Here is a 23,699-nt window from a genome sequence, read left to right on the forward strand (position 1 = left end):
CACACACACAGAAAGACAGAGAGAGAGAGAGAGAGAAAGAGAGAGAGAGAGAGAGAGAGAGAGACAGAGAGAGAGAGACAGAGAGAGAGAGACAGAGAGAGAGAGACAGAGAGAGAGAGGACAGAGTTCATTATTAAAGTCTGGGAAAATATGCAACATCGGATTATCAGAACATGGCACCTATAATTATGTTTTCCTGAATGAGGATATTTTAAAATAAGATTATGAATGTCAGCACCATTATTATTGACTCTCCCATGTGGGCTAAGGTTGACAAAACGCTGGTGGAGGCAGAGGGATGTGGTTTGGTTGACAGAGTGCTTGTGCAGCATGAAAAGAGCCACACAGGTGGCATGCTAGCACTTTGTCATCTGATGTGGTGGGGCACACCATCTGCAACCCCAGCATCCTGGGGTGGAGGCAGGAGGATCAGAAGTTCATGGTCATCCTCACCTACATACTGAGTTGGAAGCCAGTCAGGTATACATGAGACCATGTGTCAAAATAAAATAAATTAAAAATGAAGAAGAAGAAAAAGAAACCTTTTTGCTTAAACTGAAAATCTCATGTTTGTTGAATCAATGGAAAGCTGACCAATATGTTCAACTAATGGAAATGTCACCTTTTTCTAAAATTTGTGTCCTCACAGATAAGGTTTCTTTTTTTGGGTTTTTTTTGGGGGGGGGGGGTTTCCGAGACAGGGTTTCTCTGTGTAGCTTTGCACCTTTCCTGGATCTCACTCTGTAGACCAGGTTGGCCTCGAACTCACAGAGATCCGCCTGCTTCTGCCTCCTGAGTGCTGGGATTAAAGGCTTGCACCACTACCACCCTGCTCACAGATAAGGTTTTAACTAGCCCAATAAGTGTAAAGAGAGTTTGAATTTTATTCGCCTTTTCATTCTCCAGTCAGAGTTGGGGCAGAAGACATCAACATTCCTAGCAGAGCTCTGAAACACTCAGGCCCCACCCAGGACTCCGTCCCAAGTGTGATGCAGGTCAGCAAAACCAATGAAAGACAGGTTTTTCTCCGTCTGGCCTTCAAAAGAATCCTTAGCCGCATGAACTTATCAGTATTTCTTCTTTTTGTTTTATTTTTCTGTTGTGTGGAGGGGTTGCAACACTGGGAACTGAATCTAGGGACTCCTGCATTGCGGGCAAGTACTCTACCACTGAGCTATTTGCCCTGCCCTGAGTATTTAATAAGATCTTTAAAAAATACATTACTCTTTTTGTTGGAAAGGTATGGAAGACAAATGGAAATACTCTCCTTTTATAGGCTGTGTCTCAGGCTCTGTAGGTGTACTGCTTACCTAGCATGCACCAAGCCCTGGGTTCAGTCACTAGCATTGCACATCCAGGTATGGTGCTGTACGCCTGTAATCCCACCACGTGGGAGTTAGAGTCAGGAGGCTCAGGAGTTGAAGGTTACCCTTGGCTATAGAGTGAGTTTCAGGCCAGCCTGGTGCACATGAGAGCCTGACTTAAAAAATGTAGAACTGGTGAGATGGTGCATCAGGTAACAGCCTTTTCCACCAGAATCCACATGGAAGGAGAGAACTGTAAGCCATCTTCTGTCTGTCTGTTTGTCTGTCTGTCTGTCTGTCTGTCTGTCTCTCTCTCACACACACACACACACACACACACACACACACACACACACACACTAAATTAATTGATTTAAAATGTAAAAAAACATTCTTTCACACATCTTTTTTTAAAACTTTATAAGAAAATGGAACTGAGTCCCCCAGGGTCTCCTCCAGCCAGCATCCTTGCGTGTAAAGGCTCTGTGTATGAGCTACCCTTGGCTGGTTCTGCCAGGAACCATCCTTTGTAGTTGCTGACACCTGTGCCTTTGAGGTGCCAGGGAAGCCTCCAGGTCACCTCTCATTGTTTCCACGCAGTGTCCAGTCATTTTCCACTTCCCTAACTGCAGAGGTTCACACATACTTTTATAGAGGAAATACAGCAAATGATATTTTTCCAGTTGACACTCACATACAAAAAGTTTTTTTTTTCTTTACAGAGAAAAACAAACAGTGGGCACCACAGTTCACAGAACATTTCTTTAGTGTTTTGTGTGGCCACAGGTGTACGAGAAATAATGGGCAGTGTTTGCTACAGGGCGTTGTGCGATGAGTACATACTGACCTTCAGAGACGCTGCTCTGCAGCACACTGTAGTTGGCTGAGAAACCTTCCTTTGCTATTGCACTGTCCGTATAGAAGACCATGGATAGAATGCCCGAAGAGGAGCGGATCCGACCAGGGGTTTTCTGCCCACAGTAGCGCCCAATGTGAGGGCCAACTGGAAAAGAGAAGCACAGAGAATGCCAGACTATCTTTTCTTCAACAGGAGACGCAAAAATAACCATTTATAAGAATAAGTCTCAGCAGAACACAAAGACTTTGTAGCCTAATGCAAGTTTCCCTGGTTAACTGGTGAATAGTGCACATACTAGATGAATCTGTGGAGAGGGTTTGGAAAGGTGCTCAGACAGGCATTCACAGGCACAATCACGCCCCCCAGCCAGCCCAGTTGTTCTCAGGAATGGACCAGGTTGGGGAGATGGCTCAATGCCACAAAGACCAGAGTTCAAATCCCCAGTGTCTACGTACAAAACAGTGAGGGTGTGGTGTGGCAGCCCAGCTGTGAGCCCAGAGCTCAGTAGGTAGAGGCAGAGATCTCAAGGACAAGTTGGTGAGTGATCTCTGTATTCCATGAGAGCTCCTGCCTCAGAAAATAGAGTAGAGAGCAATAGAGGAAGACACCCAATGCCAGCCTCTGGCCTCCACATGTACCTGTACACACACACACACACACTCACATATATGAGAACACATGTTATACACATATACACAGAGGACATATACATGTAAAAACAAAATGAAACAAAAGCAAAGTGGTGACTTCTGGGAAATGATGCCTGAGGTTTCCCTCTGGCCTCTACACAAGTACACATACACACATACACCAGAGAGAGAGAGAGAGAGAGAGAGACAGAGACAGAGACAGAGACAGAGACAGAGACAGAGACAGAGAGACAGACAGAGACAAAAAGAGAGAGATCTTTCAATCAAAAAGAATGTAATTCAGTCCAAGCTGTTTCTACAGCTCAGCAGGGAAAGACTCCAGTTAGGCAAGGTCCAGGATGTCTCACTTCTCCTTTCCCCAGTGGAGAGCCTGGGGGAGACATAATATCCCAGGAAGCATCCAGGGCCACACAACCCAGATTTCCTTTCTCATTCCATTATGCAGCTCTGGATCCTAAGCTACCCACATCACACACTTAGACAAAAAGCTTTGACAAAACACTCCTCAGGGCTGAGTCCACCAACTAATAGACAATTCTAACTATCCAAGACTTAGAGACTACAAACACCGATATTTTATATATAGATTACAACCAAAATGAATGGATAATGTGTTTTTCTGATTTCTGATGGGTTTTTAACTCTTCCAAACCCAAGAATGGGGATTGTACTACACTGTGTTTAGTGGCCATGAAATGGTCCTCAGCAACCATTTGTGCCCAGCAGGAGATATGTCTGCCTTAGGCCATGAATAGCCCAGAACACTGACTAGTTTGTGTTAAAGTCAAATTCTGATTTGGCTCGTGTAGCTGTGCCTTTGCTGAAATGTTTTAGCCCAACCTCGGCAATGAGTGCAGAGGCCCCTTGCAGCTAAGAGACCTCTCCATTGATCTGTTCAGATCAACAAGACAGAAAGGTAGTGACTTTCTCTCTAGTATTTTTATCTCACATATGGTAAAGACATACCATATGGCTTGGATTTTGAAGGACAGTCTGTTGTAGATTATTTTCCAGCCCCTGAAAACCACAGTTCTGTGCACTTCAGCTAAGACTCATAGCTCCACGTAAGGATCCCAGTAGGTAGACTTTTCCCTGTTCCCTGGGGTGGAGGGACAGGTCTTCAAAAGGGACGTGGGTCTCCAATGACCAAGCATGTAACTGGTGCAGAAGGCAGCCTTTGGGGGTAAGGTGATTCAAATATGATTGCAAAAGTAAACCGCACAAGAGCTGTTCTTCCCAAAGGCCCCAGGAACCAATGACTTTCTAGTGGGGAGACCATCTGAACACTTTGTATTTTAGAGTACGTAGATCCTTGACTGATAGGTTTTGAGTTTGACCAACCCTCTTAAACCACACAAAAAACTGAGGTGAGCCGGGCGGTGGTGGCGCACGCCTTTAATCCCAGCACTCGGGAGGCAGAGCCAGGTGGATCTCTGTGAGTTCGAGGCCAGCCTGGGCTACCAAGTGAGTTCCAGGAAAGGCGCAAAGCTACACAGAGAAACCCTGTCTCGAAAAACAAAACAAAACAAAACAAAACAAAAAAAAAAAAAACAAAAAACAAAAAACTGAGGTGGTTCACATAGTTGAGTTTATTTCTCTTGTTGTCTTTGAGAAAGGTTTAATGTGTATCCTAGAATGGCCTCAAACTCACTATGTAGCTGACAATGACCTTGACCTTATGATCTTTCTGCTTCCCCCATTAGAATTACAGGCATGTCCCACTATGCCTGGTATATGAAGTGGGGCTGGAACCCAGGGCTTCATTAGATGAAGTAAGCAAATCTACCAACTGAGCTCAATGCCCAGCTTTGACACAATACTCTTTTTGTATACACAAATCCAGGCCTTTGTGTATGCTAGGTAGGCCCTCTACCCACTAAGCCTCAGCTCTAATCCCACTACGCATTACTCTGGATAGCCGATTACTTGATGTATTCAAAGTCATCAACCAGACTGAATTCAAAGACTCTTCTCTGGGCCATCACCCTCTCTCTGGAAAGAGAGAACCTGGGGTGTAATGTGGTTTATCACGAGGAAAACACAGGGGCATCCCTGGAGGGAGACTGACAATGATCCTGGAGAGAGCATCTCACTGGTCAGTAGCTTTGAATGTTGCAAAGAGAATTTTGTTACATTTGCCTCAGAAAATGGAAGCCTCATTGTTTCCGCTTCTTTTCAGCTCAATCTTGGCCTGGATTTCTTCTCCAAGTGCTAGCTCTGTGCCAGGCTTTCTTCATTCGGGATGGGAGGCCCTGCCACTAATTCAACGCCTCTTTTCCTGGCCAAGGAGCTCCAGGTTGTCCACAATGTATGCACAAAAACCATCTTGCTGGAGCCAAGAACTCAGTTCTTCCCTTGCCTGGGTAAGAATCCCATTTTGGTCTGCACTTATAAATGGAAGGCTTAGTGTCCATTCATCCTCTCCTCATGGTTCCCCCTCATTTAAATTCCATTAGTGTGGTTTTCATAATCTTTTACTTTAGTTTGTGGGCAAACTTTTACAGTCTTAATCCTTGGGTTGTTCCTCAATCACCACAGCCCCTGACCTTCCCAGTCAACGCTGGCGAGGGAAGTGGCAGTGCCCGTGGAAGCTCTGACAGCCATCCTCCCCCTCCCCTGCCACCCATTCCTCTGGGGAGGGTGGCAGGGGGGAGTCTCTTTGAAAGAGGAAACAGAAGAGAACTTGTCTAACGCAGACTCATAATTTAGAGAGTCTCCATGACTCACTGGTTTATAATGTTGGAGGCATGCTGGGTAAATCTGCCTTCTGTCTTTTAGAACATTGCCCCTAGACAGATCCCTGAACGTCTCCTTAGGAGCCCTCAAGATATGAGAGTGTAAGGCTCTGGCGACAATAATACAAAGAGGTATTGAATTTTCGTGAACAACAGGGGGACCTCAGCTTCACAAGCTAATGCAATATTGATCTGAGCCAGGAGGACAAGACGCTCTCATGCACAACGCCTGTGCTCATTTGTGTTATATTCGGAGAGGGCCACTGGGTTTCTTCTTTCTGTAATTGTAGACCCAAAGGCCAAAGAGATGGATGAAAATGATCCCCAAACCCAGAAGTTAATGCACAAAATGAATCACTGAGGACTTCAGGAAGGGGGATGTACAGGCTTTGAACCGCAGGACCCTAGTCCCATCAAGTTGGATGTGAAGGTGACAGTATGTCTGTCCTTCTTAGAAAACAGCACCCCCACTCCTTCATTCTTTCCAATAATCACAGCTCTGCCTCAGAATGAAGATAACGCGATCTTCTGCCTTCTGATAAGAAAAAAAGCAACAATCAAATGCAAAGATTTTTTTGAGACATTCTGGTACTTACTGTGTTGCCTAGGTTAATCTTGAACTCATAGTAATCTTACTCAAGCCCTCTAAGTGCTGGGATTACAGGCATATTCTGCTAAAGAGGTACATCTAGTAAGAGATTAATGAGTCAGAAAGGAATCATTTCATAGGCTCTAGACAGACCACTTCACTTTTCATAAATTAGTAAGCCTATTGGTAGAGTCTTTAGAGTTTACACGTTGGCACATCTATTTCTATCCACGTGGTCTTACTAGACTACTTTATATGTAAAAGTAAATAAAAACTACAGCACTCATCTATCTCTTAAGGAACTCATTCCTGACTCGGCTGATCAGTTCTGCAATGTCAGTGATAACCAAGTTCTGGTCTTTCTTCCCAGCTCAGGCAGAAAGCTGGCATGCCAGTGGTGTGAGCTCCTCACTCCCTAGCTCCATGTCCAGGCCACACACATGCAGTATCCATTTGCAGGGGCAGGGTTGGCACTCTACACCAATCCCCTCAGAACTCGTGACTCTACGCGAACTTCCAGAGAGTGAGAGGTTGGAGATGTGTGATTCACAACCCGCATGCCTTGAATTCAGAGTTTCAGAGTCCACTGCTTTTCTTCAAAGTCAATTGTGTTGATGGGTAGCTTTCAATTACTTAGTCATTTAATTCAATGTTTATGGTAAGATGGAACATCAAGTCATGCAATGGCTAAAATCCTTCTGCACTTTTTGGATGTTGTTTCTGGAAAAGATGCCAGAGACTAAGTCTATTGGCATGGGAATTATGAGTGTTGAACTACAGTAACAAAAGTGTTTCTAGCACCACAGACAAAAAAACCAAGGAGGGTTGGTTCCCATTTTCTTTACAAAAGAGAAAGCTATAACCACACAGTTGTGCTGGTGTTGACTGGATGAGGCCAGGTAACTATGAACAAATATACAAAGTTTTTGTATTGGGGATGTGACTCAGATGACTTAGTGCTTGTCTAGTGTGTATGAAGCCCTGGGTTCAATCCCCAGCATGGCATAAATGAGGAATGCCTGGAATCCTAGTACTGGGAAGATAGAGATGAGAGGATCAGGATTTTAAAGTTATCCTCAGCTACATAGTAAGTTTGAGACCAGCCTGCACTATGTGAGAATCCTGTCTCAAGAACAAAATAATGACTTCTTCATATTCCAAAGCCAGTGCTCGCTAGAAATGAGTCATCTTTGTCATAGTTTAAACCACGGGTGCATAAGGCTGGTAACTCTTATATTGTTCTTAGTTTCAACACAGTGATTTTCTAGAACCAGAAAATTACCACTTTAAGAAACCCTTGACACTAATAACAATGTGCCTTTTTCTAAAAGTCTTCTAAATAAGTTGGTTGATGGGACCTTCTCCTCAGATGTCACTTTAAATGAAAGTTCTAGAAAGGATGGCTGCAAATTTGGGTTGTGAACAAATAAACCCATTATTACACATTCCAACTATTGTTACCACATTATTATAATGCTGTTTTCCTAATTATCAGATTGAATGCTTGGAAAACAATCAGCGCTATGTTTGGGAAAATCTCATTATCTAATGAAGGAGTTCCTGTAAGATCATTATAACCTTCTTCATAAGGTAAAAGAGAAAGAACAGATCAAACCAACGTTAACTCACTCATTTACTAAATGATAGTCAAAAGCTCCTCTAACACTAATATTTTTGTCTGCTGTTTACTGATAAGATGACTGGAATTTCAACGTCGTCTTCAAATACCATAAGCAGTTGCCTTCATATTCTTTCTACCTGCTCCACTCACAATGTATTTGGCTCAAGAACACTGTCCTATCATTGTAATGGTGGCTGTACATCTGCAACTGCCAGCCACTGAGCCCTGCTCAGTAGCCCTTTCAAATGCATGCAGCAGATTCTCCAGGGAAGTCTTAGCAGGAGATTGGGCTAAGCGCAGTATCAGCAACGTGGCTGCAACAAGTTCTTGATACTTCTCTTTTTGCTTGGAATCTTCATTGTGGGAGCCCGTTCTCAGGTTCCTTGTGGCTTTACCCAGCAGGTCTGCATAGAGGATGATTAGGACCACCGGCCTGAGTGCAGGTGTCTGGGATGGTCTGCACTTGGCTGTGCTAGGGGGAGGTCTTTTGCTCCACCCCTTGGCATCTATAAAAACCCTCAGGCAGAGACAGTCAGGGCCCTTGGAACAGGTTCCAGGCCCTCTCGAGGCTATCCTTTATTTTCTATCTGTTTATCTCCACAATCAAAATCCTTCTATCTAATATTTCCTGCTGCTCACACTCAAGAAAACTCTGGGGAACTGTGGGGTTGGTGGGTAAATGCCCTGCACTTCATGTGGATTTTTGTTTCACTTTCTAGTTCTCCAGAAAATTTCACAGATTTCTGCATGCCTATTTCCCCACCTCCTTCAAACCCATGCTCAAATGGTTCTGTCTTACTGTGGTCTGGCTTGACCATCCCATTTAGAATTTCAGCTACTCCTCTCCTTCCTGATACTGCCATCCCTTAATTCTGCTCCATTCTCCCTCTTATTTCTAAAATGAGCGATTTGATGTAAATGATGTTTTAATGACAGAAATAAGGTGGTTGGGAAAACTATGCATTGGTCCCCAGGCTGTCACAGAAATTACTCAGGACTTTGAACTAATTTTCTCAGCCTCCATTGCCTATGTACATAGTGACGGAGTTGGGACGTGTCGTTGGGAAGGCCTTTCTAATCACAGAAATTCCATCCCTGCCCTTCACAGTTTCATTTTCTTTTCCCTTGTCATTATTGGCTATTTTTAAGAAATGATGCATGCATAATGACATTTATAAAAGATTCCTCCTTTTTGAGGGGTTTTCCCAGCTGTTCTTAGATGGTACCTTCAGGGAATCCATCCCAGATCTCTAGCCGGTCGTAGCGACAGAACATTCCTCCAGGAGGATTGGAGTCTTGCTCCAGGTCAAAACTTTCAAACTCCAAGATAATCTCAGACATCTTCGGTGCAAAGATGATGTAGGTACACTCCAAGCCGTTGGGGTATTTTTCAGGGAACCCGGGGGACTTTATCACTCCACTAGGTGCTGTATAGTTCTGAGAACATTCGGGACCTGTGAGCAAGAGACAAAAGAGCACTATGAAAATTTCTTAACTGCACAAATAGTGAGGGGAGAAGGCAGAGGATTTCTTGGAGAAGTCCACCACTGTCATCGCCATCCTCGCCAGGCACTGCTCAGCCATTCCCTAACATCGACTGATGTGGTAAGTCAGGCTAAGGTTTACTGTGCTCATCATAGTGACCCATCTGTGTAGAGCCATTGAAAGGAATCTGCTGTTTCAGGCAAAAAAAAAAAGGGGTGGGGAGGGACAATATAAAATCATGTGAGAGCAATGAGTAAGTAAGCTGCAGAAATCTCGACAGAGCCCTAGAGAAATAATTACAGCCCCTTCAAGCTCAGATCTTTAAATCTCAAGGCTGACAGCCGTTTATTGGTGAAATAGAACATTTACAGAGGCGAGGGAGAGGATTCAGCTCCGAGAGTTTGGGTTTCAGATTCCCCTGGCAGTGAGTCGGTCACTCTGCCAGATGTGACCTCTGTCTCTTTGACAAACTGAATGTGAAAGGGAATTCGTACATGGACCCCGGGTGACTTGACCCACTCTGAGCGGTGTTGACACAGGTGCGTGTCAACGTGTGGCAGTTAGCAAGGGCACCATAAACTGTGATTACAGCCCCGATGCTAGGCGTCACCTGATATCAACACTGACACTATAACCTTCCCCCAAGAATCAGCTGTGGTGCAGTACACCATCCTTAATGTGCTCATTCCCAGGCATGTGCATAGAAGGTGCATATTTACAATGTGTGATTTTAATAGCTCTTCAGGGTTATCAAGACTGCAAACTGTGGTGATTTGTGATTGCAAAACAAGAGGAGGTGGGCATGCACTGCAGGCTGACCTTGCAGCTACGTGAATGAGCAAGATTTCAGTCTATGGCCTCTAGTACCAAACAGGGCAGGGTTGTCTAGGCAGTGGAAAAGCCAACTTTCCCTTGTGGCCACCATTGCTCGGATCTTCAAGTAAACACACTTAAGTAAAGCAGAGAAAATGGGACACCCCTTCCCTTTTAAAGATCTATTTATTTTTATGTGTATGAGTGTTGGACTGCATATATGCACACCACAGGAGTACCTGGGGCCTACAAAGGTTGAATTATCCTGGAATGGTTATGAGCTACCATACCAATACTGGGAACCAAACGCAATTCCTCTGCAAGAGCAAAAAGTGCTCTTAACCACTGGGCCATCTCTCCAGCCTGGAAAATGGGATCTTTTGAATCTCAGTATTGAATCTGAGGACATTCGAGTCACCTTCTCTTTCCCTATCTAGCTGTGACTCACAGGCCAATGTAAGAATTCCAAGAGCTGGTGAAATAAAGTGACAAGTCAAGACTGTTTCTTGCATCTTGGTGTGCATGTGCACATGTCTGTGTATGCAAGTGCATGTGAGCATGCATGCAGTGGCCAGAGGATGCTATCCACCTGGATGTTTTGAGACAGGGCCTCTCACTTTTACCTGGAGCTCACCTGGGGTTCACAGATTAGCTAGTCTGGCTGACCAATGACCTGAACCTGCCTCCCCAAGCATGTTCCATCACACCAACATTTTACTTGGGTGTTGGGGATTGAACTCAGGTCCTCATACTTGTAGGACAAGTACTTTTCTGACTGAGCCATCTGCCTGGTCTGACACTGTTCTGAACTGAGTAGTCTTCTGAAGTGCCCAGTGACTTGAAGTAACTTCTTAGACATCAAAGCAGATGGTTTTAGTGGCTCAGGTCAATAAGCCTAGTTTCCACCTGAGGCTCTGGCAGCTCTTGAGAGGAAAGTTGGCTGGTTAACCTCTGAGTTAGCACAGTTCAGGAGTGGAGGAGAACAGGCCTTGTTACTGGGACTTAACACACCTGGCCTTCCAGGGTGATCTGGCTTGTTAAGAATGTACCCCAAACCTTCTTACATGGGGCTCAAACTGCTCTGCTCAGCCTCTGAATGTTAATCCATTTAATTATGGCTGGAATCTCTTGGCCCTCTTGTATTTTGACAGGTTAGTTTTAAGTAAAGGTTTTCACTCCATTCTGGATGCTCTGGAGCATCTTAGATGACAGTGATAATGCCAAGTTGAGTCATTAATTCACAAGTTATGTATGGAATATATACATACCCGTCTATCATATATCCTAACTACATATCAGTATATCATGTATTGTTATATTAATTTATAGTCACATAGTTAATATATAATAAATGTGTGTATTGTATATGCTATATAAGATATGATATATGATGTTGGCAATCTAAGAATTTTACTTCCAAGATGCAGTGTGTCTTGATGTCTCAACCTCCTCTCCGGGGAAGAAACACCTTGGTTAGGTCTTCTAAGGCAAGGTGCACAGAGAGCTTTAAAGAAGGCATTAATACCTTCTCCCGAAAAAGGTTAGCATGCCCAGATGACAGTATGGTTCAATGAGACCAAAAAAAAAAAAAAAAAAAGCAGGCTGAGCATTGATTCCACTTGTAGAACTGCACAATTTTCAACATTTCCACGGTGTCTGGCCATACCATATACCACCAGGAGTGATCCCAGACTGTGTATGGCTTGATATAGCAGAGAAATTCTAAGGGGTGATGGAAGAGAACTGGGCTGAGTGCCAGAAGATGTGGGCTCCATTTCTGCCTTGGCCACTGACACCTCGTGGAGCCTCAGGTGGTTTCTGAGACTTCCTAGTTCTCAGATGGACCCCAGGCTTTGAATTTGAATATAAAAGAATAATAATTTCTTGTTTTCTCTACTTATATACCAAAAAGAAAATTTTTTGTTTTGGTTTGGTTTTTGGAGACAGGGCCTTGGGGAACCCAGACTGGCCTGGAACTTGCTTTGTAGCTGAGGATGACATTGACCTTCTTGTCTTCTTGCCTTCATCTTTCAAGAGGGCTATGTGCATGTGCTCTACCAACTGAGCCACACCCCAAGGCTCCAAAGGGTTTGTTTTGTTATTGATTTTAATGTTTTTCTTTTTTCACTGTTATATAAGTTTGCCCCATTGAAAAAGCGTCTCTTCCAAAGGGCAGGGCAGTGGCAAGAGAGGGCTCAGGACCTTCAAAGGAGCTTCCAAGGCTGAGCAGGAGTGAGCCCAGCCTGGGAGGGAAGGAGTGGCAAGGCGGGCAGTGCTAGTGAACACAAATCCTGAGGTGTGCCAATCTCTGGCTATGACTTGGAAGATGGCAAGTACCTAGTATGGCCACAAAAAGTCACATCTGGATGTTGATGATAAAGGGGATGGACAACTGTAATAGCTAAGGTATTTTCTTGGGGTTACAGTTAGATAGAGTCCCCTATTTCCTAGGAGTTTAGCCTTAAACTCCTTGTAGCTGAGGATGTTGGTGAAATTCTGCTACTCCTGCCAGTGCTGACCACACAATTGAATTACAGGAGAGTATCACCATGCCTAGTCTATTTGGTGTTGGGGGTGGAGCCCAGGAGTTCCTGCATGGTAGGCAGGCACTCAACCAACTGAGTAATATTCCTCTCTGAGCCTTGTTAAATATAAAGACTTTTTATTACATAATCTGTACCAAGTACCAGCACTCAGCCCCTGACACTGAGGTCCATAGAAACTGCCCTAACCTCCTTTATCAGTAGGGCCAGTGGCCCAGGCCAACAGATAGAATAAAGGAAGTGTGACCGGCTGGAGGTATGGGTGTCCCAGAGAAGTTTCTTTAGGTGAATATTGGGCTAGTGGCCCAAAGTTCCAACATCAGGGAGAACAGATGTAAGGGAAAATATGGGTTCTGGGGAGACAGTCAGGGTGGTCTAGGGTGACCAGGGGAGAAGCAAAGTGGTGCTAAGGCTACCAGGCAGGACAGTCCTGTCCTCAGCTCTTGGGATTTGAATGGCAAATTCTCATAATTGTAACCCATTGCCTGAAAACTTCAAAGCCAGCATCTAAAAAAATTAATTTCCTGGATGCATTAAACTATGATCAGCATAATCCATGTGTTTTTCGGAAACTTCTGAAGTTGCTGAGCCCTGAAAGAAGTGCTGAGTTTTCAAAAGATCATTAATCCGCGAGTTCTGTATCATTATATGAGTTCTGAGGAATAATGTATATTTATGCAGGTATTTTGTGAATATTTTGATACAGAATATATGTGCAGTAATGGAAAAGTGGGTTTCTGCATTTCTCAAATAGAAGCAACAGTGTTGGGAAATGAAGCAAATTTTACGTGAGGAAACTTGAAGATATTAAGGGAAACATTGGTAAATGTAATATATGAGTATACAGTATACTTGTACACACAGACATTCTGTGTACTGTATACAGTGTACACAAATAGAGGACAACCTGGGCATGTGCATAGAAAAAAAAAGTCAGGTTAACTAGGAATGTGTCCTGAGAAGAGAGATTGGAATCAGGTTTCCTAAAAGGCCAAGTGCGTCCTGGAAGACCACTGAGGCTTGAAGGAATCAGCTCATCTGAACTTGCTATAACAGTGCTCACTGAGGATAAATAAGTCAGTGGACAGGTGCTAGAATGACATGTTTCTATTCCACCTGGTTCCACATGCCCATGTTGGGTCCCACTGACCGGGCAACTGATGTGCCAACCAACCACACCACTAGGCGGTGGCAGAAGTAAAATTCACACTTTGACCACAGCATAGTCCTAGAGCAGGAAGCCCATTGGAGTAGGCGACCATTGAAGGTAGACAAGGACAAGGGCTGCCCAGGCCCTGTCCAGCATCCAGCAGGACTGAATTTAACCCACCAGGCAAGAGGCCAGTGATGGGTTCCAATGACAGGGGCTTGACGGCTCATGGGGAGGTGTCAAATAGGATTAAGCTACATTGGCAAGAACACAATTTTGGTCTATTCAGTGGTTCATGGCGGTGGACCTGGAAGGAGTTTGTGATTGTCTGTCTGTCACAGGAAACTGAAGAGAACAGTTACAGGGAGGACACGTGAGAGGGAACAGAGGGTAGACTAACAGTGCTGTGGCCTCTGATGGAGAAGGAAGAAGAACTTTGCACATGTCAGCAACCTCTCCTAATCCCTCTGCCTTTCCCTCCTCCCCATCACATCTCTCTCCACTAGCTTTGGGTCTTCTAGAAGTACTGAAAATGAAAGTCTATTCTTACTCCTTTTCTGACACCTATTGCCTTTGATGATTGATACCCTAGGCAAGAAAGCAAGCCCATGTGAATGTATGTGTGGGCACATGCAGACATGGAATAACCTCGGTATAACAAGGAATAACAAGTCATACAACTTCCAATGCAAGAACACTTGGATCCCTGTAATCATGGGTCCATCCTGATGTGGTTCGTAAACTATCAGTTATACTCTAAGTATGTGCTTTGTTAATTTCTGTCTGTCTCCGTCTTTCGGTCTCTATCCATCTCTCTTTCTGTGTATGCACGTGTAGAGGGCATATGTATGTGTAGGCACAATCTTAGGTATTATTCTTTTTTTTTATTTTTGAGACAAGGTCTCTCACTAGCTCATTAAGTAGGCTAGGACAGCTGGATAACATGTTCCAGGATCCTACTTCTCCAGCTCCCCACTGCTAGGGTTACAGATATGTACCGCCACACTTTGCTTTTTACATGTCTACTAGGGGTCCAGCTCAGGTCTTCATGCCTTCAAGAAGCACTTCACTGTTTGCCCAGCCCTCTGCTCACATAAAATTATGCAGAAAGTTCTTTCTACATGAGGTAGACATCTTTGAAACGTAAAGAAGTCCTACTGATGCTTCCCCAACTCCCAGCGGCTCTTCTTCCCATGGCTCAGCCATCGCTGATCTGGAATTCCTTAGGTTTTTGACACTGTTGTGACTAGATTTTTTTTTTTTTTTTATATTTAAACAAGCACTTTCTCCTGTATTTCAGAACAATGTGTTTCAAACTTAAGCCACTGTTGGTGGATTGTCATGAGATTCCGGGCGACTTAAAAATGTAAATAACAGAAACAAAAGTTAATGCAAGAGGAATCTGCAGTAGTTTCCAGACACCTCACAGTGTTTATGTGCTAACCTGTTCCAGACTGGATCTGGAATATTTCCAGCTTGGTCTTAGCGAAAGTCTTTAGGTCAGTGGTTCTCAACCTGTTGGTCTTGACCCCTCTTGGGGTCAAACAATCCTTTCACAGGAGTGGCCTAAGACCATTGGAAAAATAGATATCTACATTATGATTCATAACAGTAGCAAAATTACAGTTATGAAGTAGCAATGAAAATAATTTTATGGTTGGGGTCACCACACCATGAGGCACTGTATTAAAGGGTTGCAGCATCAGGAAGATTGAGAACCATTGCTCTAGGTAGTACTGCATATTGGGAAGCCATCCAGTCATTTTTGGAGGGGGTAGATATCTTTGAAAGTGCTTGTAAGATGGTAAACTTTCTCTTTTTTTTCAAGTCCTGGCCATAATTCCTCAAAACTGGAAGCCTATGAACTGTCAGATGAATGAAAGGAATATGCTAAGGAATATGCATAGATTTAATGTAACAGGGACTAACTAACTCCCCTTGACACAAAAGAAGTCAAACTGCCGGGCGGCGATGGCACACACCTTTAATCCCAGCACTCGGGAGGCAGAGCCAGGCGGATCTCTGTGAGTTCAAGGCCAGCCTGGTGTATGGGACCACACACTTGTGATCCTTCTACCTAGAAGGAGGGGCAGGACTATCAAAAGTTCAAGGTCATTCTCAACTACATAGCAAGTTAGAGACTAACTTGGGTTATAGATCTCGGAGGGGGCCGGAGGGAGATGGAGAAGGAGAGAGAATGTATTAAACTCCAGCAGTACTTTAGCTTATTTCTGAAAAAGATAAGAATCAATACTTTTCAGAGAATTCAATGCGATGCATTGAATTTAAATAGTCAACACACATTGGGGTGACACCATTATTTTTTTTTAATTTCTGAGTACTTTTGATGCATTTAAAACATATTTCTGCCATATCATGGGTATATTTTCTTTATTGAAAATATTTTCCAACATTTCATTAAGGGAAAAAATTCAATTCTTTATGAAAGGATGAAGTCATGACCGTCATCTTTCTTTTCACGTGATATTTTTGGGAAATCAAACAACACTAAAGACCCATTTAGCCATTCTTGTTCTTATGTAAGTTACTTACCTCGCTTGAAGATTTCATAACGGATGGAAAACCCTGCCCCGTGCGTCTCATAGTCAGAGACAAATTTGATGAAGAGGAAGGGTCCTGTAGACACCACAGGAGAAGGTGCGATCTTCCCACAGAACTTGCCCCACAGGCGACCGCTATCATTCTCTCCATCAATCACCTCCACGTAGTCATACCTTGCAAACAAGAACGGGAGGTATGGTGAGGTGGAGAGAAAGGTCCTTTCAACTTCAAAACTGGAGAAACCTAACATCTGGTACGGTCTGTCAAGGGGAAAAAATGCACCATCTGCATTTACCACTGCTTAGCACAGAGGGAGGGAACACAGAGTGAAATGCAATAATTAAAATGGACCGCGTTGCCTGTGCACATTATCAACAGCACAGAACCATTAAGAAGAATGGTGTCCATTATACTTGCAGACAATGTCAGTTAAAGTAACCAATTAACAAGAAAAAGCAAACTCTCTGAAGCACAATTCTCTATTATTAAGTAGTGTTGCTTTGTCTGTGGTAGGGGTGTCCTGTGCATAATGCAGGGCATTCTTTTCAAACTGCGAGGTTCTCTTATGAATTCAGAATGTCTCCTTGGCTAGAGTGCCCCATGAACAATACTTTGATTTCTGTGAGCGACCTTCTAAACATATGGCCACGGAATAATAAACAGATTCTTCACTATTTAACGCCACTCTGCCCTACTCCAGTCTTCTGAGAAAGGACTCTCTCTGTAACCACATTCAGTGGCTGAGACAGAATACCCCCCCCCATCCCCCAGCCCACACTTATGTCACAAAGCGTGATTTAAAGTCTGCAAGAAAAGGGGGGGGGATGTAAAATTGGAAAGTAACTTTGTTTATACTCGCCAGTCAGAATCCTTAAAGGGATATCGTTGGGAAAAGAAACAACACAACTGTGAAATCAAGGAAAACCCAGGCTTGATAATCATACTGATGGGACCAGTGATAAAGGGTCACACCTGGTTAATGTGCGCTCGGCGTACAGGGATCTTTAAAAGACAGAAAACCATCAACAGGAGACACAAGTTGTCTGCGAGAAGAATGGGGAGGTTTTCATTCGTCTGGGGTTACAGTTCTTAGTGTTTTGCTTTTGTCTTCCTTCTTTATAAAAATGTGTGTGTGTGTGTGTGTGTGTGTGTGTGTAGGTCAGAGGTCAACGCGGGCTATCTTTCTTTAAGAACTCTCCACCTCATTTTCTGAAACAAGGTTCGCCGATCAAGCTGGACTGGCTAGGCAGTGAACGAGCCAGGGACCCTCATCTTCACCTCCCAGTGCAAGTACTTAGAGATGCATACTGCCACGCCTGGCTTTGTATGTACTTGCTGGGGATTAAAGCTCAGGATATCATGCCTGTGCAGCAAGCATTACACTGAAGAAACCCCAGCCCTTTCTTTCTTTTTATTTACCAAGCCACCTGGGAGACTGACAATCCTGATTTGTCTTAATTTTTTCCCCTAGAATTCACATGAAACCACTGCAACCCATTTGTTTCAAACCTTAACTTGCTTTAAAAATCCTGGGATATATTCATTTCAGGCCTGGCTAAACTATGGCAGTCACATAAACTGTATTTGGCAATTTAAAAGAAATCAAGTGGGGCAAATCTTCATGATGACCACGCAGTCGTTAACAGAACTGCCAGGACCCATGACTTATGTCCATGGAAAACCCCAGGAGACAATCGCCAGGATGACATCACTGCTTTGAGTGGACAGCTCAAGGCTCTGTAAATTAAAGATGACATTACCTCATCAGTTAAAATTGTCTGCCAGCTTTGTGTATACCAAGGAGGAAATAAAGCTGGCATTGATGGAGCTAAGCATTAACATATGTGAAGTATTGTCCAAACACCGTTCCCCTTGTTGAGTCTGTTGTTTCCAGAAGTAATCACGGGGCCAGCTCACACCTCCACTATCACTGACCCTTTGTGAAATGTGGAAACACACAAGGGATTGTCCCTTTCTCCACCCTGGCAGAGATGCTCTCTATTTAAAAGATAAAGGGGGCGGGGAGGAGGAGAAAAATATATTTAAAACCCTAACCAACTTTCAGAGGTAACAGTAGCCCTGGAAGACCAAGCCTGGACCCACCACAGCCTCCCTACCAGCCCTTCTGGAGTGATTCCTTTCATGTACTGCTCCACTGACAAGCAAGGCCTGCAGGCTCTGCCCTGCGCTTTCTTATAATCTAACTGTGATGTGAACTGCTCGCTGTGTTTGGTCTGGCCGCCACACACCGGCTTTGCGGTATAAGCTCTCACTCCGATCTTGACACGGTATGAATACTGAGCAACCAAATCCTGGTGCGCGCTGCCTTTGGGTCAGGCCCTGTGAAGAAGGAAGGACATTCTGTGGGAAGGACTTTCTCCCAGGTACCAGAGCGCTCAGCTAAGTATTGCCAGGGAGTCTCAGGAGCGGGGGGAAAGCTAGTATTTTAATTCATATATTCTCTGATAGTAAATACCAGGCCCTCCCCTTGGCAACCGTAAAAGCTATTTTTAAAAGTGTGAGGGGTGTGAATTAGAATCCCTTCCCAGCAGGAGATAAGCCATAGCCAGTGCCAATTTTAGGAAATTGAGTTATTCAGGGATACTCTAGTCACATTTGGGTGCTGAAGGCTGCTAGCATTTTAGTACTCCCTTCAAAGTACTACCCAATCAGGTCCCAAGGAATATAGGGAATAGGCTTTCTTGCACACATTCAGGAGAGAGGATCCTGCCCAAGTTGTAAGAAAAGTAGCACTGAAGGAGTACAGAGGAAGCAGCTTGCATCTCTCTCTAGAGCTGACAGCAGCCTTGCTCCCCACCATTCTCCGTCAGACACCATGCCCAGAATGCAGCTGGTGGGCCAGCTTCCTTCCCTGGAGCACCAAGGCAACTCACCCAGCTCTCACTGGCCCTGTGCCCAGGATCCCGAGTTTGCAAATTTCGACACTCCCTCCCATCACCACCCCCTCTCCGCCCCCCAAAAGGCTGTGCATTTGCTCTGTGGCTGCCAGGGAGGCAAACACCCTTGCTTAGAATGTCAGGATCCTTGGCTGAGACACAGGGCCCTGCGGAGTGAGCCAGAGGGCACCTGTTTGGCTCCAGCAGCTAGGGGAGATCTGAAAACTTACACCTGAGGAACGGAATTCACAAAGCCACAGGGGAAGCTCCACAAGTTATTCCTCCTGCTCTGGAAAATGGATGCTCCCGGTAACTAGGGAAGGGCTCACCCTTCCATGTGGGGATTCAGGAAGTGGTCCCTTCTGTCTCTGTTCACAGTATCAATGTGGCTCCGGGGTCATTGCAAACAAAATGTAAACTTCCTAGGGAATGTAACTTACTGTGGATTTTTTTTTTTAATTATCCAGAAGGCAATCAACCCTTCCAGGTGGCATTCTCCCTCTGCTAGAGTCCGAGACCTTCAGACTCTTCCCTGTGTGATCAAGGTGCCTGAGCAGATGTATACTTCCCGGAAGGCAACAGGAAGATCCTTGTAGCCTTCTGCAATTAAAAGGAATTGTCCCTCAGGTGCTGAGTTCAGCAGCCACAACAGCCAACAGAGCTTTCCTTGGCTGCTCCTGGACTTAGAGTCTAAGCCCTTCACAAGCCACAGGCCTCTGCCTGTGTTGACCCCCAACCTCACCCTACCCGATGAAATAGCTCTAACCCTAATAGCCATCCATGAGAGTCATAAAAGAATAAAGATTTCCTTCTAAGAATTCCTGTAGCACTTGGGAGCAGAAGGGATCTCTGAGTTAGAGGCCAGCCTGGTCTACAGAGCCCAGTTCCAGGATAGCTAGGACTGTACAGAGAAACCCTGTCATGAAAGAGAGAGAGAGAGAGAGAGAGAGAGAGAGAGAGAGAGAGAGAGAGAGAGAGAGAGAGAGAGAGAAGAGAGAGAGGAAGAAGAAAGGGAAGAAAGAAAGGCCAAGGGTATTTTCCTTTCAAAAGGTCTGGATTATGGTTTTAGGAAAATGGCCAAGTAGGACAAAAAGCGCCCAGGGACTGAGAAACACACTGGATCACCGCAGAGTGGCTGCAGACCCTCCAGAGGTGTGTGGTAGTGAGCAGACTAGGAACAAGCCACACTTAAGCCAGGTTTTCTCAGGAAAGCACAGATGACCAATGATGCTGTGGTGGAACCACTAACGGAAGGAGAGCTAATCTCTATCAATCTTTATCAGATGTTTTCTGATACAGAGAGCTACTGTGTACAAACCCCATCTCCCTCCACCTGGCTTCCACACAGCCTGGAGCTGGTAGGAAGCGGAAATCTCAGGGTGGGCGTCTTTCTGATCCTCCACTAGGATCATCCCCCTCATCCCTAACACTACACAAGTACAATCACAATGGAGAAATCTGGTCCCCAACATCACCCCCTCCCTCAGTTGTGAAGGAAATATGTCTAGCTCTAGGTACATATTGATCTCTGGGCTGGGAGATGGCTCATGGCAGAGCTTGCAGAAGACACGGGTTCGATTCTTAGCACCCATATGGTGCTTACAACCATCTGTAACCCCAGTTCTAGGAAATCCAACAGGCATGCATGGGGTACACATACGTGCATGCAGGCAAAACATTCATACACATAAAAAAGATTTAAAAGATTACTTTCCTTACCCATTCTATATCTTTAAATTTTTTTATCTTTTCTTTTATTATGGACAAGTGCTTATAATCAGATAAAGTTACTGTGCAAAGCACTAACCAGCTGTGCAGAAAGAAGCAAATCAATGTGTTTACCTTCCCGGCAACTTTCTATTTCTTGGTTAGCAAACATTATCATTAAGATGTTTTATTTGGAAGTAAATCAAGGACTTTGCTTTTTTTTTTTTTTTTAATAAACCACGGAATCAATGAGACTCCGTGTGATTTTTTTTTTTAATAAAAGAAGTTAAAGGAAATTGGATTTGATTTCTTACTTTCTGAAATGCTGGCCATAATGCATGACATTGTCTCATAAATTCCACGGTGCAGCATGCTCTCTCACTTGCCTTAGCTAACTTGGTCTTTGTAGGGGATCCATTAGCAGTGGAGTAATCCCAGAAGAACCCAGAGCTGGGGAGGGCCCCGTGAGATGGAGTCCATGTCCACGCAATGCTGCCTGCTGTGTTACCTGATCCCCACCGCTTCTCTGCTTCTCCGGGGGTGAGCATGACAGGTGCATGTGTGTAAAGTGTATGTGGAGCAAAGACGTCAACCTCAGCTGCTGTTCCTCGAGAGTGGTCTGCTTTGTTTGTATTTGGTTTGTTTGCCTCATGTTGTTGTTTTGAGACAGATCTCTCACAGGTCTGGCGCTCTCCACGTAGGCTAGGCTGGCCGGCCAGTGAACCCACCCCAGCACACCTTTCACACGTGTTTTCTAGAAGGGTTATGTCTTTGTGCCGTAACTAGTCATTCACAGTCATCTGTTGTTTTTTCACCTGGTTACTCTGAGGAATGCTGCCTCCTCTAAACCTTCATTAGTTTTTCTTTTTAAAGTTACGCAGACATCTTCATGTCAGCCTTCTGTAGCTCTCACAAGGTCCAGATTTTTCCAACTTCTTCTAATGTTTATTTATTTATTATTATTGTTGTTGATGGTGGTGGTGGTATGTGTGCGTGTGTATTTGTGCACATGTGTATGCCTGCACTGAGGCCAGAGGTCAACTTTGGGTGCTGTTCCTCAAGTACTGCGCACCCTGGTTGTTTTTGAGACAGGGTCTCTCACTGCCCTGGGTCCTGCAGATTCAGCTAGGCTGGCCAGTCAGCCCCAGGGATCCACTTATCTCTGCATCCTCAGCACTGGCAGTACAAGCACGTGTCACTGAGCTTGGCTTTTTATGAAGGTTCTGGGAATGCAACTCAAGTTCTCATGCTGGTACAGCAAGCGTTTTACCTGCTGAATTCGTTCCCTGGATTCTGAGCCATTCAGCTCCTAAAGTGAAAAGGTTGCATTAGTTCACAGCTTTGGAGGTTTCTATTGGAGGTGGCCCTTTAGCTTTGTAGCCTGTGACGAGCATGCATCACAGCAGAGAACCTGGTAAAGCAAAGCTGCTCATCTCATGGCCAGAAAGCAAGGCGAGAACAAGATAGAGGCCCAGGGGCCATTTCTTTCAAGAGCACAGCCCAATGTCCCTGTGAAATGAGAACCCTGTATAGATACACACACCCTTTTAAAGGCCCACTGTCCCCCAAATTACCAACTGAGGCCTTGGGGAGACACTCAAGATGCAAATTAGGGCAATTTTAGTTTGAGCGAAGGTAAGCGTGTGAAAAGAGACGGTGCAGTCCTGGCTTCCAGGGAGCCACCAAGGCTGAAAGTAACTGTGGACCTCCTGCCCTTGTGGCCTGTGTCCTCCAGCCCAGGCTGCATTCAGGGGGCCTTGTGATGAGAACCAAGTTCAGCTCCAGGTGGGTGCTTCAGAGCTGAGGGTGTGGTAGCCTGACCTTCCTTAGACTAGGCAGCTCAGCACAGTAGGGAGGGACTGGAGCAGGCTTCCCTTCCTCATGGCGACTATAGGGGTGAAGGTGTGTGTGTGTGTGTGTGTGTGTGTGTGTGTGTGTGTGTGTGTGTGTGTGTGTAAGGGAGATGGGGATGGTGGTGCTCTGAAGTCAATGTGGGTGATAATGCCCCCAGCTTCAGAGGACAAAGGAAGCCTCCTACCAAGGGCCCTGCTGGGTGTTCCCAGGTCTCTTCCCTGAAACAAAGGCAGACTATGACAGGTTGCTTCCTCCCAGCTCCCAGCCTGCAATCCAGTTTCTACAATAGCCACACAACATGTATTCAGAACTCAGAGTCTCACTGGAGACAGTTCCACTTTATTAAGTCATCGTGCTCTCCCGCAAAGCTTGTTTCTATGTTCATAAGCAAATGTTCCCTTCTTAAAGCATTTCCCCCGTATCCCTTTCATTCTATCATCCATCTGCCAACCTACTATCAGTTGAGCTACCTATTATCTATCAAGCTAATCTATTATGTCCACATTTATCTCTTTATGAATCTATTTAAATCATTTATCTATTTTTCTATCAAATCTTTACCAATCTACTAATCAATCTATACCAATTAAGCTATTATCTATCTTCTTATTACCTATCTAATCTATTACAAATCTATCATCCATCTATTATGAACCATCATCTACCAATCAAGATACCTATGTCTATCTGTCATCTATTTATCTCAACTATTTCCCATCCACCCACCCACTCTACCTCTCTAGCTTCCCTACTGTATGTTCTCTATGCCGTAGAGTCAGGATCACACCACATCAGGTTTTTGTTTGGGGTTCATTTTCACTTGGTATGGCATTCAGTTTGTATTTCTTTTTCTTCAAGAGGTTTTTCAACATGCACTAAGTTCTTAACCATAAACAGCATTGTGATATCTGTTGCCGTATCTCTTCGTAA

General features: G+C 44.6%; 1 protein-coding gene across 2 annotated transcripts in view; it reads right to left on the minus strand.

The window, feature by feature from the left end:
* Nrp1 (neuropilin 1) overlaps positions 1-23,699 on the minus strand; it is a 153,931-nt gene that overhangs the window by 74,766 nt on the left and 55,466 nt on the right. For both annotated transcript variants that reach the window (XM_059263782.1, XM_059263780.1), the window contains exons 3-5: positions 16,303-16,484; positions 8,985-9,212; positions 2,152-2,307 (exon numbers count right to left, since the gene is read on the minus strand). In XM_059263782.1, the coding sequence (XP_059119765.1) occupies positions 2,152-2,307; positions 8,985-9,212; positions 16,303-16,484 (566 nt within the window). The remainder of the gene's footprint in view (positions 1-2,151; positions 2,308-8,984; positions 9,213-16,302; positions 16,485-23,699) is intronic.

Source organism: Peromyscus eremicus, chromosome 5, assembly GCF_949786415.1.
Source record: "Peromyscus eremicus chromosome 5, PerEre_H2_v1, whole genome shotgun sequence".
In the NCBI taxonomy this organism is placed as follows: Eukaryota; Metazoa; Chordata; class Mammalia; order Rodentia; family Cricetidae; genus Peromyscus; species Peromyscus eremicus.